This window comes from Cucurbita pepo, chromosome LG01, assembly GCF_002806865.2.
Source record: "Cucurbita pepo subsp. pepo cultivar mu-cu-16 chromosome LG01, ASM280686v2, whole genome shotgun sequence".
Taxonomy (NCBI): Eukaryota; Viridiplantae; Streptophyta; class Magnoliopsida; order Cucurbitales; family Cucurbitaceae; genus Cucurbita; species Cucurbita pepo.
This window is the reverse complement of record NC_036638.1, coordinates 7,680,592-7,692,591: the sequence shown is the minus strand read 5'-3', so window position 1 is coordinate 7,692,591 and position 12,000 is coordinate 7,680,592. Positions and strand designations below refer to the sequence as shown.

General features: G+C 35.9%; 3 protein-coding genes across 3 annotated transcripts; 2 read left to right on the top strand and 1 right to left on the bottom strand.

Moving 5' to 3' along the window:
- Positions 1–383: 383 nt before the first annotated feature.
- LOC111788625 (copper transport protein ATX1-like) lies at positions 384–2,761 on the top strand. The gene is made up of 3 exons (XM_023669030.1): positions 384–526; positions 1,475–1,550; positions 2,346–2,761. The coding sequence occupies exons 1-3, from the start codon at positions 518–520 to the stop codon at positions 2,507–2,509; spliced, it is 249 nt and encodes an 82-aa protein (XP_023524798.1). The 5' UTR covers positions 384–517; the 3' UTR covers positions 2,510–2,761.
- A 1,294-nt stretch (positions 2,762–4,055) lies between these two features.
- On the top strand, positions 4,056–5,621 carry LOC111795356 (60S acidic ribosomal protein P2-1-like). The gene is made up of 3 exons (XM_023677725.1): positions 4,056–4,250; positions 4,935–5,164; positions 5,424–5,621. Exons 1-3 carry the CDS (start codon positions 4,163–4,165, stop codon positions 5,448–5,450), a joined length of 345 nt encoding a protein of 114 aa, XP_023533493.1. The 5' UTR covers positions 4,056–4,162; the 3' UTR covers positions 5,451–5,621.
- A 434-nt stretch (positions 5,622–6,055) lies between these two features.
- LOC111795340 (neutral/alkaline invertase 3, chloroplastic-like) lies at positions 6,056–10,212 on the bottom strand. Its single transcript, XM_023677699.1, has 7 exons — positions 9,949–10,212; positions 8,490–9,280; positions 8,211–8,376; positions 7,909–8,120; positions 7,200–7,693; positions 7,061–7,109; positions 6,056–6,737 (listed from the first exon to the last, which is right to left on the bottom strand). The coding sequence occupies exons 2-7, from the start codon at positions 9,171–9,173 to the stop codon at positions 6,411–6,413; spliced, it is 1,932 nt and encodes a 643-aa protein (XP_023533467.1). The 5' UTR covers positions 9,174–9,280; positions 9,949–10,212; the 3' UTR covers positions 6,056–6,410.
- Between the last annotated feature and the right edge of the window lie 1,788 nt (positions 10,213–12,000).

Here is a 12,000-nt window from a genome sequence, read left to right as displayed (position 1 = left end):
ATTGTGAAAAGAAACAAAGAAAATCAATGATTTTTACAAAATTTTAAATTTATAATATAATTAAATTTTGCTTTTATTAAATGACGTGGAAAAGAATTGTGTTAGAGAGTATACCCAAGTATAATTAAAAAAAAATTGTACCAGAGTTGAGTTTTAATTATACTTGTGGCAATAAATTTCAAAATTAATACTCTTTAAAAATTGGTTAAAATAATAATAATAATTATTATTAATATAAAATAATAAAAGTCATGGACATGGTTGGGCGGATATCATTATTATTGGAGGATGTGAAATGACGAAAGGGCCCTTGATTGGTAGTTTAAATCGGAAAGTTATCCTGTTAGGAATCGGCCTTTTATAATTATTATAAATTTCGGTTGACCCGACCCATTAGACAGAGTCTATTAAAGCCCCGTGAAAGCCCGGCAAAACCCAGTAGCGCAGAGATCGGCGAGGGCGAATTTTCGATTGCATTTTCGTTCGTTTCTCTTCTGAATTTCTGTAATCTGTAACGATGTCTCAGGTACGCTACGAATCTATGGGTTATTTGTTCGTGTATCCGATTGTTGAAGATTCATTTCCATTTTTCATCCTTATCTTTTGTTTTTGTTTTTCTCTCTCCGTTTCTCGTATGATTTGGAGATCGAAGATACGCAAGCTTTTTCTTTTTGAAATTCAAATCTGCAGCTCGGAGGACGAATCGTTTGTTTCGATTGAATTATAAGGATTTTTTTTGAAAATTTTTCAATCGATAACTTATCGGATGTTTTTATGCGCAAAAAGAAATCGTAAAAGCCACAGTGATGAAAAAACTGCTCGCGCGAGTGTTGATATCTTGCATAAATTGTACTTATTTCGCGATTCGGACTTGCACATGCTCAAGTCTTCTAGCATTTTGACTTTTTTCTTTTCATCTACTTCCCTGAGGATTTATGCATTTGGTTTTTCATTTAATGTGAATCTGACACGAGTGAGGGAAATCACTGTAACCGAGCCAATGAGATCTACTTCTGAGAGAGCTCCATAGAAGTATTTCGTTAGTATCGCATATTGATTTATTGGTTAGCAATTGGTCAATCAATCACAAAGGAAGCTTTACGTTGATCATATATTGATAATTTGTTTGGCCATTGATGAATGTTTTCCCGATTAACCAAATTAGAACGTTCTGCTCTATTTTGTGCGTTTTTTTTTTTAATTTTTAATCTATGTTAATTTTGGAAGCTGGAGTTGTTGAAAAACAGGGAGAATATTTATGGATATAACTCATGGATACAAGTCCCATTAGATAGACTTGGATGAGTAAATTTCTGTTTTGGAATTGGATAAAAGACCGTTGATATTAAGTACTCTTGTCCTGTTAAGTGCTAACTATTTCTTGGTATCAGGCAGTCCGTATTCCACTCTTCTCTTCTAGCTGAGTTCTTCGATCCCTATTAATAAACACAGTTTGGAATTTGTTTTTGTGCAGACTACTGTCCTCAAGGTTGCTATGTCATGTCAGGGCTGTGTTGGAGCCGTCAAAAGGGTCTTGGGGAAACTGGAAGGTTTGTTATTCCTTTGCTAAATTTTAGTTGTCTCATGATGTGCTGTGCTCTTGTTTGATGTGTAATCTATGTATTGAAGCATGAGGGTCGAGTTTTGGAGTTCGATATTGCATGTTTCAACATTTTGTACTCTGTAGAACGGTAACAAGTTCTGGATTAAGAGTAATACTTAGCTGCAAAATTGGCTGTAACCATTTTTCTTGTAATCCAGTCCAGCCATAGTGGAAAAAATAAGCTTAAAAAAAAATCAAATTTGCTAGAACGTTCTCCCGCAACAATCAGAGTTTGACTTAGACAAGTTCATGATATTCAGAGCGAAGGGACATTGCTTACAACTCAAAAGGACGGTGAAATATGTTAGTTTACTTGCTTACTTGTTAGAGTCAGGCTTATTCTACTGTATCTCCCCCAGAAAACCCTCGATCTCCAAGCCCCTTGTATAGGTTGGGCAAGTTTGGATGCCCCTACTCCCAACAAGCCACAAGATTGGGATGCAAGAAAAGATTGCAGCCACAACTAGCAGCTAAGGCATTACTCTTTCACTAATATATAGACTTTTGAACGCGTAAACCACTTTTGCATATTGGGAAATGCTGGACATAATATGCTTGATGACCATGCGTCAACTTTTAAAGTGAATACTTGAATGATGCTTGGTGGGTATTAAATCTATCAATATTCCGAAATCGAGTACCCTTTAGTCTAATCTCATAAACCTTTGTTATTACCAATTCAATATGAACCCTCTGAACAAATAACTAGTTCCTACTCAAAGTGCTTGGCTACCATGTTCAGGTGTCGAAACATTTGACATCGACATAGATGCACAAAAGGTGACTGTGAAAGGCAATGTGAGTCGCGATGTAGTTTTCCAAACCGTTTCGAAAACTGGGAAGAAGACTGCCTACTGGGAAGACGACGCCCCAGCAGCATCTGCTCAGACTGTGGCTGCTGCTTAAAATTTACTCCATGGAAATTTGCTGTTCATTGCGTAAGGTCTTTGCTTCCTGAAGCTAATAATGTTGTAATAGTACGTGAACTTGGCAATTTAGTCTTGTAATATTTTTATTGGAGCGTCTTTTGCATGACCTTCTACCTTAAAACTTATCTTTATTCTACAGATACGTTTTTGTTTTGCCCCAATTGTTTGTTCATTTTGACCTTTGCTTTTGAGATGATTGATGATTTAATGAAGAATGCCTTCCATGGCTTCTTGTTGTTGAATTCTTTGGTTTGTTGATTGTTTATGAGCAATTCTAGCAAGGAGGCTCGCCTGACTTGCACGTGCTTCAACGATGTATTTACCTATTTGAAAATGAGGTAATTAGGAATGAGACAGCCTGGGATGAGGTGACTTTCGATTTGCGTTATATTTGTATATACCACGTTACACAAACTCGTGCCTAAAAGTCTACCATGTATTTCATGTCACAATTGCACTTTCTCAAGATGTTTGCAAACAATCGTGCAACATTCACCCTCACTACTAAGTGAGTCATCAATTCAAATTCGACGACGTATACTCAAACATTTGGTCCCATTTTGAGAAGAAGGATTACAAACTGAGGTAGAGAGATTTTCAGAAAAGACTTGGATAAACTAGAAAAAATTGATGACTAGTGGTATTCCCTTAGTACATTATGAAGTATCATCTTATCGTACGTTACAAGACATTTCAAGTCTACCGAGCGTAGACATGATTTTACCGAAAATTCATACCCCTAAAAAAATACAATAAAAAAACTATGCATCATGAAAACAATGAAAGAAAGTGATAAAGTAGTACAATATGATGGATTTGACATGCAACACACCTCGAACTAACAGGACTATGACATTTTGCATTCTTGTTCGAGATTTAGGGATATCAATTAGAATTTGAGACAAATTTTAGACAAATTCAAATATTGGTATCTAAGAGGACTTTTGAGTTCCATAAATTTAATTAAAATTATATATAATTTAAATTGAGGATGACTATTGAAATGAATTTTAAGTGATTATAAAAGCATTTAAAATATTTAGAATTGATTCCAAATAAATTTTAAAATTGAAAATTTACATTTAAAAAAAAATAAATAAATAAAATAATAATAATAATAATAATATTACTTTTCATTGACAACAATTTTTTCAACCTTAGTTTTTCATATCTATAAATTAGACATCGAAATAAGAGATTAATTTATATTTTTGTATTACATCATACAAAAAAATATTTATTAAAAAAAAAATGTCATTGATGTTAATATAAATACTAAACATTTTAACTTATTTAAAAAATATAAAAATATTTAAAATTTTGCCATAAATTTCTCTCTTTCAGAAAATTAAAAGATTAAAACAAAAATATATAGACGAGGGTGGAAGTAATGGGTTGGGCTTGATGGGCTACTTAAATTAGGCCCAGATTCAATCCTGTCGGCCCAAAACATTGATAGTTGCGCAATCTTCTCGCCCAGGTGCTTCCAAATTCTCGAAACTGAAAGAATTAGAAACCCTACCTCTCTCGCCGCTATATAACATAATTTGAAGCCATCGACTTCATTTACGGAACCCTAACTGAACTCTCTCATTTTCCTTCTCCTGATTCCGATTGGCTCCTGCTAAGGATGAAAATCGTAGCTGCTTATTTGCTCGCCGTTTTGGGAGGCAATGCCAGCCCTTCTGCTAAGGATTTGAAGGATATTCTTGGATCTGGTAAAATCCGCATCTCGCTCTTTCCCCGCTTGTTTATTTTTTCGATTCATCGTTAAGGTTTGAAGGAATTTTTGGTTCGATTTTAGATTTATAGGATTGTTTTGTTATTTAGGTTATTGTTCTTTGATTTGCTTCGTTTCAATTCTTATGTCAAGCTATGGAGTTTCGCTTTTGATGGTTTGCGGTAGCTATTGTAGTTTGTTCTCTCTTCTTTTGAGCTGTTCGGCTTCAAATTTTATTAAATGATTATCGTTTTTTTTTGGAGTTAATACGTATTTGATTACTGATTGTCTTCATTATTGTCGTGCTTTAGCGTGCTTTCTTGTAATAATCAATTCATGCTTGAGAAACAATAGGAAGAATGGCTGTTATCTGTGGCTGGATATGATTATATTCTAATTATATGTAATTTGTATCTATCCTACATTTTCTCGATTGTCTAAGAGAATAGAGCAATTATACTGAAGACTGATTCTTAGGTTTAATTTGATATCCTTTTAATTGTTGTTATTTGGAACGCTCTCATTTTCGATGCTTTTTTCTGTTTTGAATCTGCAATTCTTTTCTTCTAATGCAATGTTATGTGTATGAATTCATTTATCGCATTTGCTTTGGATATTGAATTACATGAAAGATTAATATTTCGAATGGTCTCATAATTCTCTTTCCGGAACCATTTTGCAGTTGGAGCGGAAGTTGATGAGGACAAAATCGAGCTTCTGATGTCTAGTGTTAAGGGTAAGGATATTACAGAGCTCATTGCATCCGGAAGAGAAAAGCTAGCATCTGTTCCTTCTGGTGGAGGTGCCGCTGTGGCAGTTGCCGCTGCTGGAGGTGGTGGCGGTGCGGCTGCCCCTGCTGCTGCAGAGTCAAAGAAAGAAGAGAAGGTTGAAGAGAAGGAGGAATCAGACGATGTAAGTTTGTTAAATCTTTATGAAAATGTTGCTTGGAATTGCATGTTAACAGTCGAAATTCTCACATTATTATTAACCAATGAAAGCAATAATCTGACGAAAATATATTCGAGGAAATGCTTAGAGATTCCCCACCTTATGAAACGTTAAATGTTTGCCTGTAAGGCCGAAAAACCTCACAGAACAAACATCTATTCTTTAATTCACCATCTTTATAGTTCATGTAATTTCTTCTAACTCCCTGTTCACTGTTTTGCAGGATATGGGCTTCAGTCTTTTCGATTAAGTATAATGACAAAGTCGAATGTTGTTCAGAGATTCTTCAAGATTTTAGATTGGAATTTTTGTTTTTCACAATGTAGTCTTTTTCCAACATTATCCCTGTGTTATGATGAGCTGAATGTCGAATTTCTTTTCAGTTTATAAATTTAGTCTTAATTTTTTGGATGCTTTAAAACGCCTTTGCTATTATATCGATCACAAGGAATTGCTGCTGCTATGGCATGAATTCGAAAAATTGGAGGCCATTGTGAATTCTCTGTTGCAGTTCCCTCTCCAACAACTAAAGATCATTTTCACAATTAATCAAAAGAAGATTGATACACTTCGGGTGGTGGGGTGTCTTCTCGAGTTCTTTTGGTTCTTCACAAGGAGAAACAGGAAGGACTAATGGTGGATGATGCCAAAATAAAGGGTAAATTTTCTACCCTATCTTTAGCTAATAAATCCTAAGCTCTAAAATAAATCAATTAACTACCCTTATCTTTAGGTTTACTAGTCGTAGATACCATTTAAAATGTCAAAATCTCTGATGGGTTTGGTTCTTTATTTCTTCACGAACTTAGAAAATTGGTCCTTGGTCAAGTCATCTTACTTGACCTATTCAAACAATTGATACACCATACAAGATTTATTTTAATTATTGATATAAATTTACATTATGGTTCTACAGATTCCACCCACAAGGAGGGATATAACAAAGCATCGTTAGTCGGACAAAGTTAAATATGTGTATCTATAATATATATGTGAATAAGGCTGCATAAACTCGACTTACCCACTCAATAAATGGTAGCTAACAAATACGCCACAACTGCCTATATGAAGTATCCAATTTCAATACGTTTAGAGCATAAATTTGGGGAGTAGCAGCCAGCCAGCCAACCCCTTGGCTCCCAACTCCAGATGCACCCACTTCAAAGTAGTGGCTTAATATATAACACCAAGCTTTGTTCTGGGCAACAACCTAAACTATGTAAGTCGGATTTGAGCTTTTCTGACCGCGCTTTCTTTTCGGGCTGGCACTGATCATACAAGAGAAGGCATTGACAAGATCCGAGTCCTCTTCAGTTGTTAACATCTTCGCCTTACTCGGCTCGGCAAGCAGGAGCTTGCTCACGAGGTATCCTGCAATTGACCATGTTTGATATAGGCGTGCTTGTTTTCCAATGAACCGTCCTTTCCTCGTGTCGTAATATTCAGGCCACTTGTCTTTAGCCAGACGACGTTCGGCAATCTCAATGGCTCTTGCTGCAATTTCTGGTCTGTTCATCTTTATGCATGCAACTGTGAGCTGAGAAGGGTAAGATCACACACTTCAACATTGTATTTGACATAAATGTATCCATATTATATATGCTTTTGTTGTCAAGGAGAGTTTCAAATAGAGGAATACAAAATTTGTGCCAAAGCTTGAATAGATTGTTTAACAAAATGATTGTTATAGAGAACAAAGCGAACTACCCATATAGAAACTGATAACGTGCTTCTAAACCTCAAATTCTAATGGAATTTTGCTTGTATTTAAGGGTCTAAAGTATTGTTTAATTACCTCACCAAGAACAACACTTCCATATAAAGCATAATGGTAAGATCAGAAATTCGAGAGTAACATACCTGCCACAACAATGTCGGCCACGAACCTGCATTGTGGTACGACCACGGCCTGCATTAACAGAAATCAATATCGATATCAAGAAAACAGGGACAAATTTTTCGTTAATGAGTATCAAAAGTATCAAGTCGAGTAAATTACGTGTTCTTGGGATCACTGCCGGTGATAATCTGCCATTCCTGACCTTCAAGAGCAGGGTAACAAATCTTGAATGGCATGTCTGCAACTAAATCCCCCCATTTGGATTCAATGAGATCCAAAATGGCGTGAGACTGGCTTGTTGTAGTAAGACTACTTACTACGGACCACAAATTTCCCAGAGAAAAGAATCGGAAATCCATGTGAGCTGGTTGCAAATTTCCAATTAGATAACCTCCTTTATCAGGCATCCATTCCACCAACCACGAAGGAATTTGATCTGGGTAGATGTTGAATTTGTTGACTGCATCGTATGAATACTCTTCTGTCTTGTAACGATAAATCTCATTTAGTTTTCTCAAATCAACCCAATAATACTCTCTGATATGAAACGAAAGAGCCACCAAACGATTGTTCAGCGCACGGATAAGATCGGCTGATCCGTCCTCAGGAGTAAGCATCTCTCGTGCACAAAGTAATGCTGAATAAAAAAGTGCCTACATAGGAGGAAAAAATAATAAATCTTTACACTTCTACCATGTAATTTATAGAACACAAACCATGCTACAGATTTATGATCAGTGAAACAAAATCTAAGGCGCATAAAGTAAAAACATCGATTTCATTTGAAAGCTTTTAGAATGCCATGGCAACCATTGAATACATTAAGCAATTAAAAGTGAGAGAGCTGAAGAACTTGGTAGATTCTTACTTGGATTTCAAGAGGGTGGCCATGAATTCCCATACGGCGATCTATCATACAAGGACCATCAGTTACCAATAGAGTAGGGAACATATCAAAGCCATCGGCAAGACACAGCTTCAAGATCATTTTGATCCCAGTTTGGACATCAATTCTCTCTTGAACTGAGGAATCGCCCGAGCATTTTCCATATGCGCGCAATAAAATTATCCACCACAATCCTAATAGAGAGACAGGTGAGTGACCGTTCCGATATAGAAATACAATGGATAAACTTTTCTTCTAAAGGAAATACATGACGGTCAATGTACCTGAATCGACAGGTGCAACACGGCCAATTGCTGCCTCCCCAAAGTCGGGATCCAAAACCTCTTCTGTTGCTGAGTCATCACCATCTAGAGGAACGGTTCGGACCTTGAAACTAGCAGGCATCAATCCTTGACCAGGACTGTGACAGTCCATAGTTTTCTCCCAACTCTATGAAATAACAAATTGCAAGCATTAATCAGAGAAGTAAAAACAATGGAAGGTAACTAAACACGACCTTCATGAGCTAACTGATTGATGAATATATGTACATTTTAGATTACCTGCAACTGAAGCGTGTGGAGGATAAAATTTCGAACGATATCGTACTCTCCCTTCAATAAAAAAGCTATACCAGAAGGTATGAAATCACGTATAAAGACTTGATCATAATTCAGTAAATTAGAGCTAGTCGGGTCCCTTGCAGCAATCGTTCCAATCGGACTGCCACAGTAATAAACAATGGACTCCCGAAGCAAGTCCCACGCCTCATCCTCGATGGACTCAATACTAATCTTATGAAAGGAATCTCCAACTGCTCCATTTGTGCCACTAGAAATTGAACTCTTGGTTTCCTGTTTTGCAAACTGATCATCTTGAAACTCCAAAGCACTTGATCCATTTGGTATGCTGTTGATTGGATGCAGCGTCTCTGTACTGTCCACGAACCACGATCCATTTCCACCTTCTGGAGTCGTACCACCTGCACTTTCTGCTTGTTGGCATCTACAACTATATAACAGACGACGACTACATCTCGTTTTCCCACCAAAGCCTGTCTCTATCCCTCGTAATAGCCTACTCGAACATTTTGACGAATGCCTATTTCTCAGGATCCTTTTCTTCACAAATTTCACTTGCGATTTAAACGAAAATGTGGAGTCGAAATTGTTCGAATGCGGATTTGAACATACTGCACGAGGTATGACTCCTGAAAAGATTTGCAGAGCTGCTTCAGATGCACCCATCTGCGACCAAATTACAGACCCCAAATAATCTGATCTAAATTAAAGTTCGCCCAATGCCGATGTTGGGCTATCAGTTTTTCAGCTTCACTCGACGAACACAAATATATCTGCACATAGAGAGATTGAGCAGATTCATGATTCAATAGAAACATACCAAAGTTTAGATTACAGGACAAATAGAACTCCAAACGACTGAATCGATCTCATCCTAGAAAGCTTATCGTAACATAGCATATATTTCTTTAACTTCCTGCTCCAAGAATAAGGAAAATAGCTGAGCTAATACGAAAACTTAGGGTTAGAAAGTCTAAACGCAACACATCGAACGATTTTTCACTTCCACCGAATCCTAAAACCTATTTATATGAAAAAAAATGCCAACAGGAAACCTGAACTTTTATTCTTGCTTCCTTCGATAAGGTTAGCTAATATCTAGTAAACGATTCACAATCCGTCGATGAAATACCGAGTCTATAATCTGTATACTAAACAAACCACAGCATCTTCGGCAATGGAGATTAGATTCGAACAGCGAGCGAAAGCAAGACAAGAAATGCTATGAACACGGAAAGAATACAAGAATCAAATACAATAACCTCGAAAGTTCTATTATAATCGCCTAAAATTTCTAAACAGAAATCATAGAATTAATCTAATGTAAATTCAAATTCGGCAAACTAGTTAGAAGAAAGTTACGGAACTTCGGAGCCAGATTCGGTGAGTTGCGCAGAGAGTTAATTGAGCAAAATCATCGAAGACAGAAGTAGCAACTCACCGAGTTTTACGATGAAATAACTTTCTCCGCTCAGAGAGGAAAATGATTGCAAATACGAGCAGTTTTCCGGAGCATTCGTGAAAGAAGAAGAAGAAGAAGAAGAAGAAGAAGAACACGAATACGATCAGTGATTCACAATCTTAACCCCACCAAATATAAAACATGTTTTCCAAATCCGTCAAGTGGACGGAAGAAGCAAAAATCTTCCAGTATTCTTACGGAAACTTTTTTCTCCTCTCTCCTTGTCCACAACTCCCATGATTTTTCATTTCCAACGCCCTGATTTTTAGAATAATTTTTTCCTTCAATTTCAAGAAAAAACAATAAAAATACAGCTGATAGACCAACAACAATGGCTTTGCTTTCTGCTTGACTCTAATACCATGTTAGGAATCACAGACCTCCACAATGGTATGATATTGTCTATTTTGAGCATAAACTCTCGTGACTTTGTTTTGGGCTTCCCAAAAGTTCTCACCAATAGAGAGAGTATAGAGAGAGTATTCTTTGATTATAAACTTTTGATCAATTCGTTTGAAATTTGAACAAAAAAAAAAAAAATTGAATGCCAAATTTCACCATAAAAAGATTCTATTTTATTTTATGTTCATAAAAATATAGATCCATTAGTTCAAATATTTCTCCCTTAGGACCTACCGACCGCCTCTAATGAGGCACCTATGATTGCTATTAAGATAGTCCCAATACTTCCATTTTTATCATCTAAAGGTGGACCTCGCTATTCATACCGGTGAATTTCGATATAATGTGCTTAAGGACGAGGTGGGTATTGAGACTATTATTCGTGACCAAAATAGAGAAACTATGATGGCGATGGAGCATTACCACTCCATGATTGGATATGTTGAGCTTGCTACCATGCCACTAAGTAAAGAGCTCATCCCCTCTGAGGCCTTTGGTTTGATAAAATCCATGAGTAAAGATCGACTATGTCGGTAGGTGACCAAAATCTGGCTCGAAAATTATCTAGTACAAGTAACTCTTATCCTACTTTACAATTCTTTTCATCACTAACGTTCTTGTTTGTTTTAAGTTTTCTAGGCTTACAAAAGTCAAAATATTTCTCTAAAGGTTAAAAACAAAGAAGAAAAACCATTTGCCAACTTTTTTGCATCGAATTTAATGTATAATTGAGATTTGAACTCTAATTTTAAGGTAAAAAGTATTAATACATGTCAATTATCATTAAAATTAAAGAACACTTATACATGCAAAATGATCCTATGATCCTGTGACTTACCAATCAAGTAAAAATCAACCATTTTGAGTAGTGTCAGTTGGCGTAGACTTGTGTCATTCACCATCCAAAGATAGCATAAACTTATATGAAACCAATAGTTTGTTGGATGTATTTGCTTTACAAACTATAAAACCACATATGAACATATAGCAAGCACATATTCGCACAAAATCATAATTTTTCACTTCCTAAATCTTAAACTTAATATAATAATTTTAATATAATAATTTTGAGACAAATATCAGGAAGAAAGAAATCATTGAATCAATGATTAGATTGAAAAAAATCTCATTATTGAGTATTATAATGTCCTTTTATGAGAATATTAAAATATTGCTAAGTAAAATTAACGGTTGGAGTACAAAATAAAAGAAGGGAAATATGATTCTAACATCAAGTTTGATGTAATTAAAATTTTAGGTTGACCATAATTGACCATTAGTTATGGTTCAACCAAAAATAATTGCATTTGTTTCAAATCATAACAAATTTTACATTTTTATAGAATTATGATGGTTAGTTTTGCGTACCAAATACTCACACATGGCCGAAGCTTTACCACTTATTGCCAACAAAAAGGCTGTACAGAAGTTTGACCGCAGGCTTATCCAATTACTCCCCCCTGCACCCTACGCCCCTCAGTTTCACCTGAGGAACACTTTTTTTTAACTAATTCTATCAACACAATCATCTTTCTAATAAGAGTCGGCTTGAAATGACTTACGTAACACCATCAAGTATGCATATTTTCAAAAGACGAGAAATAAAATAAAACACAATCGAATGACTCT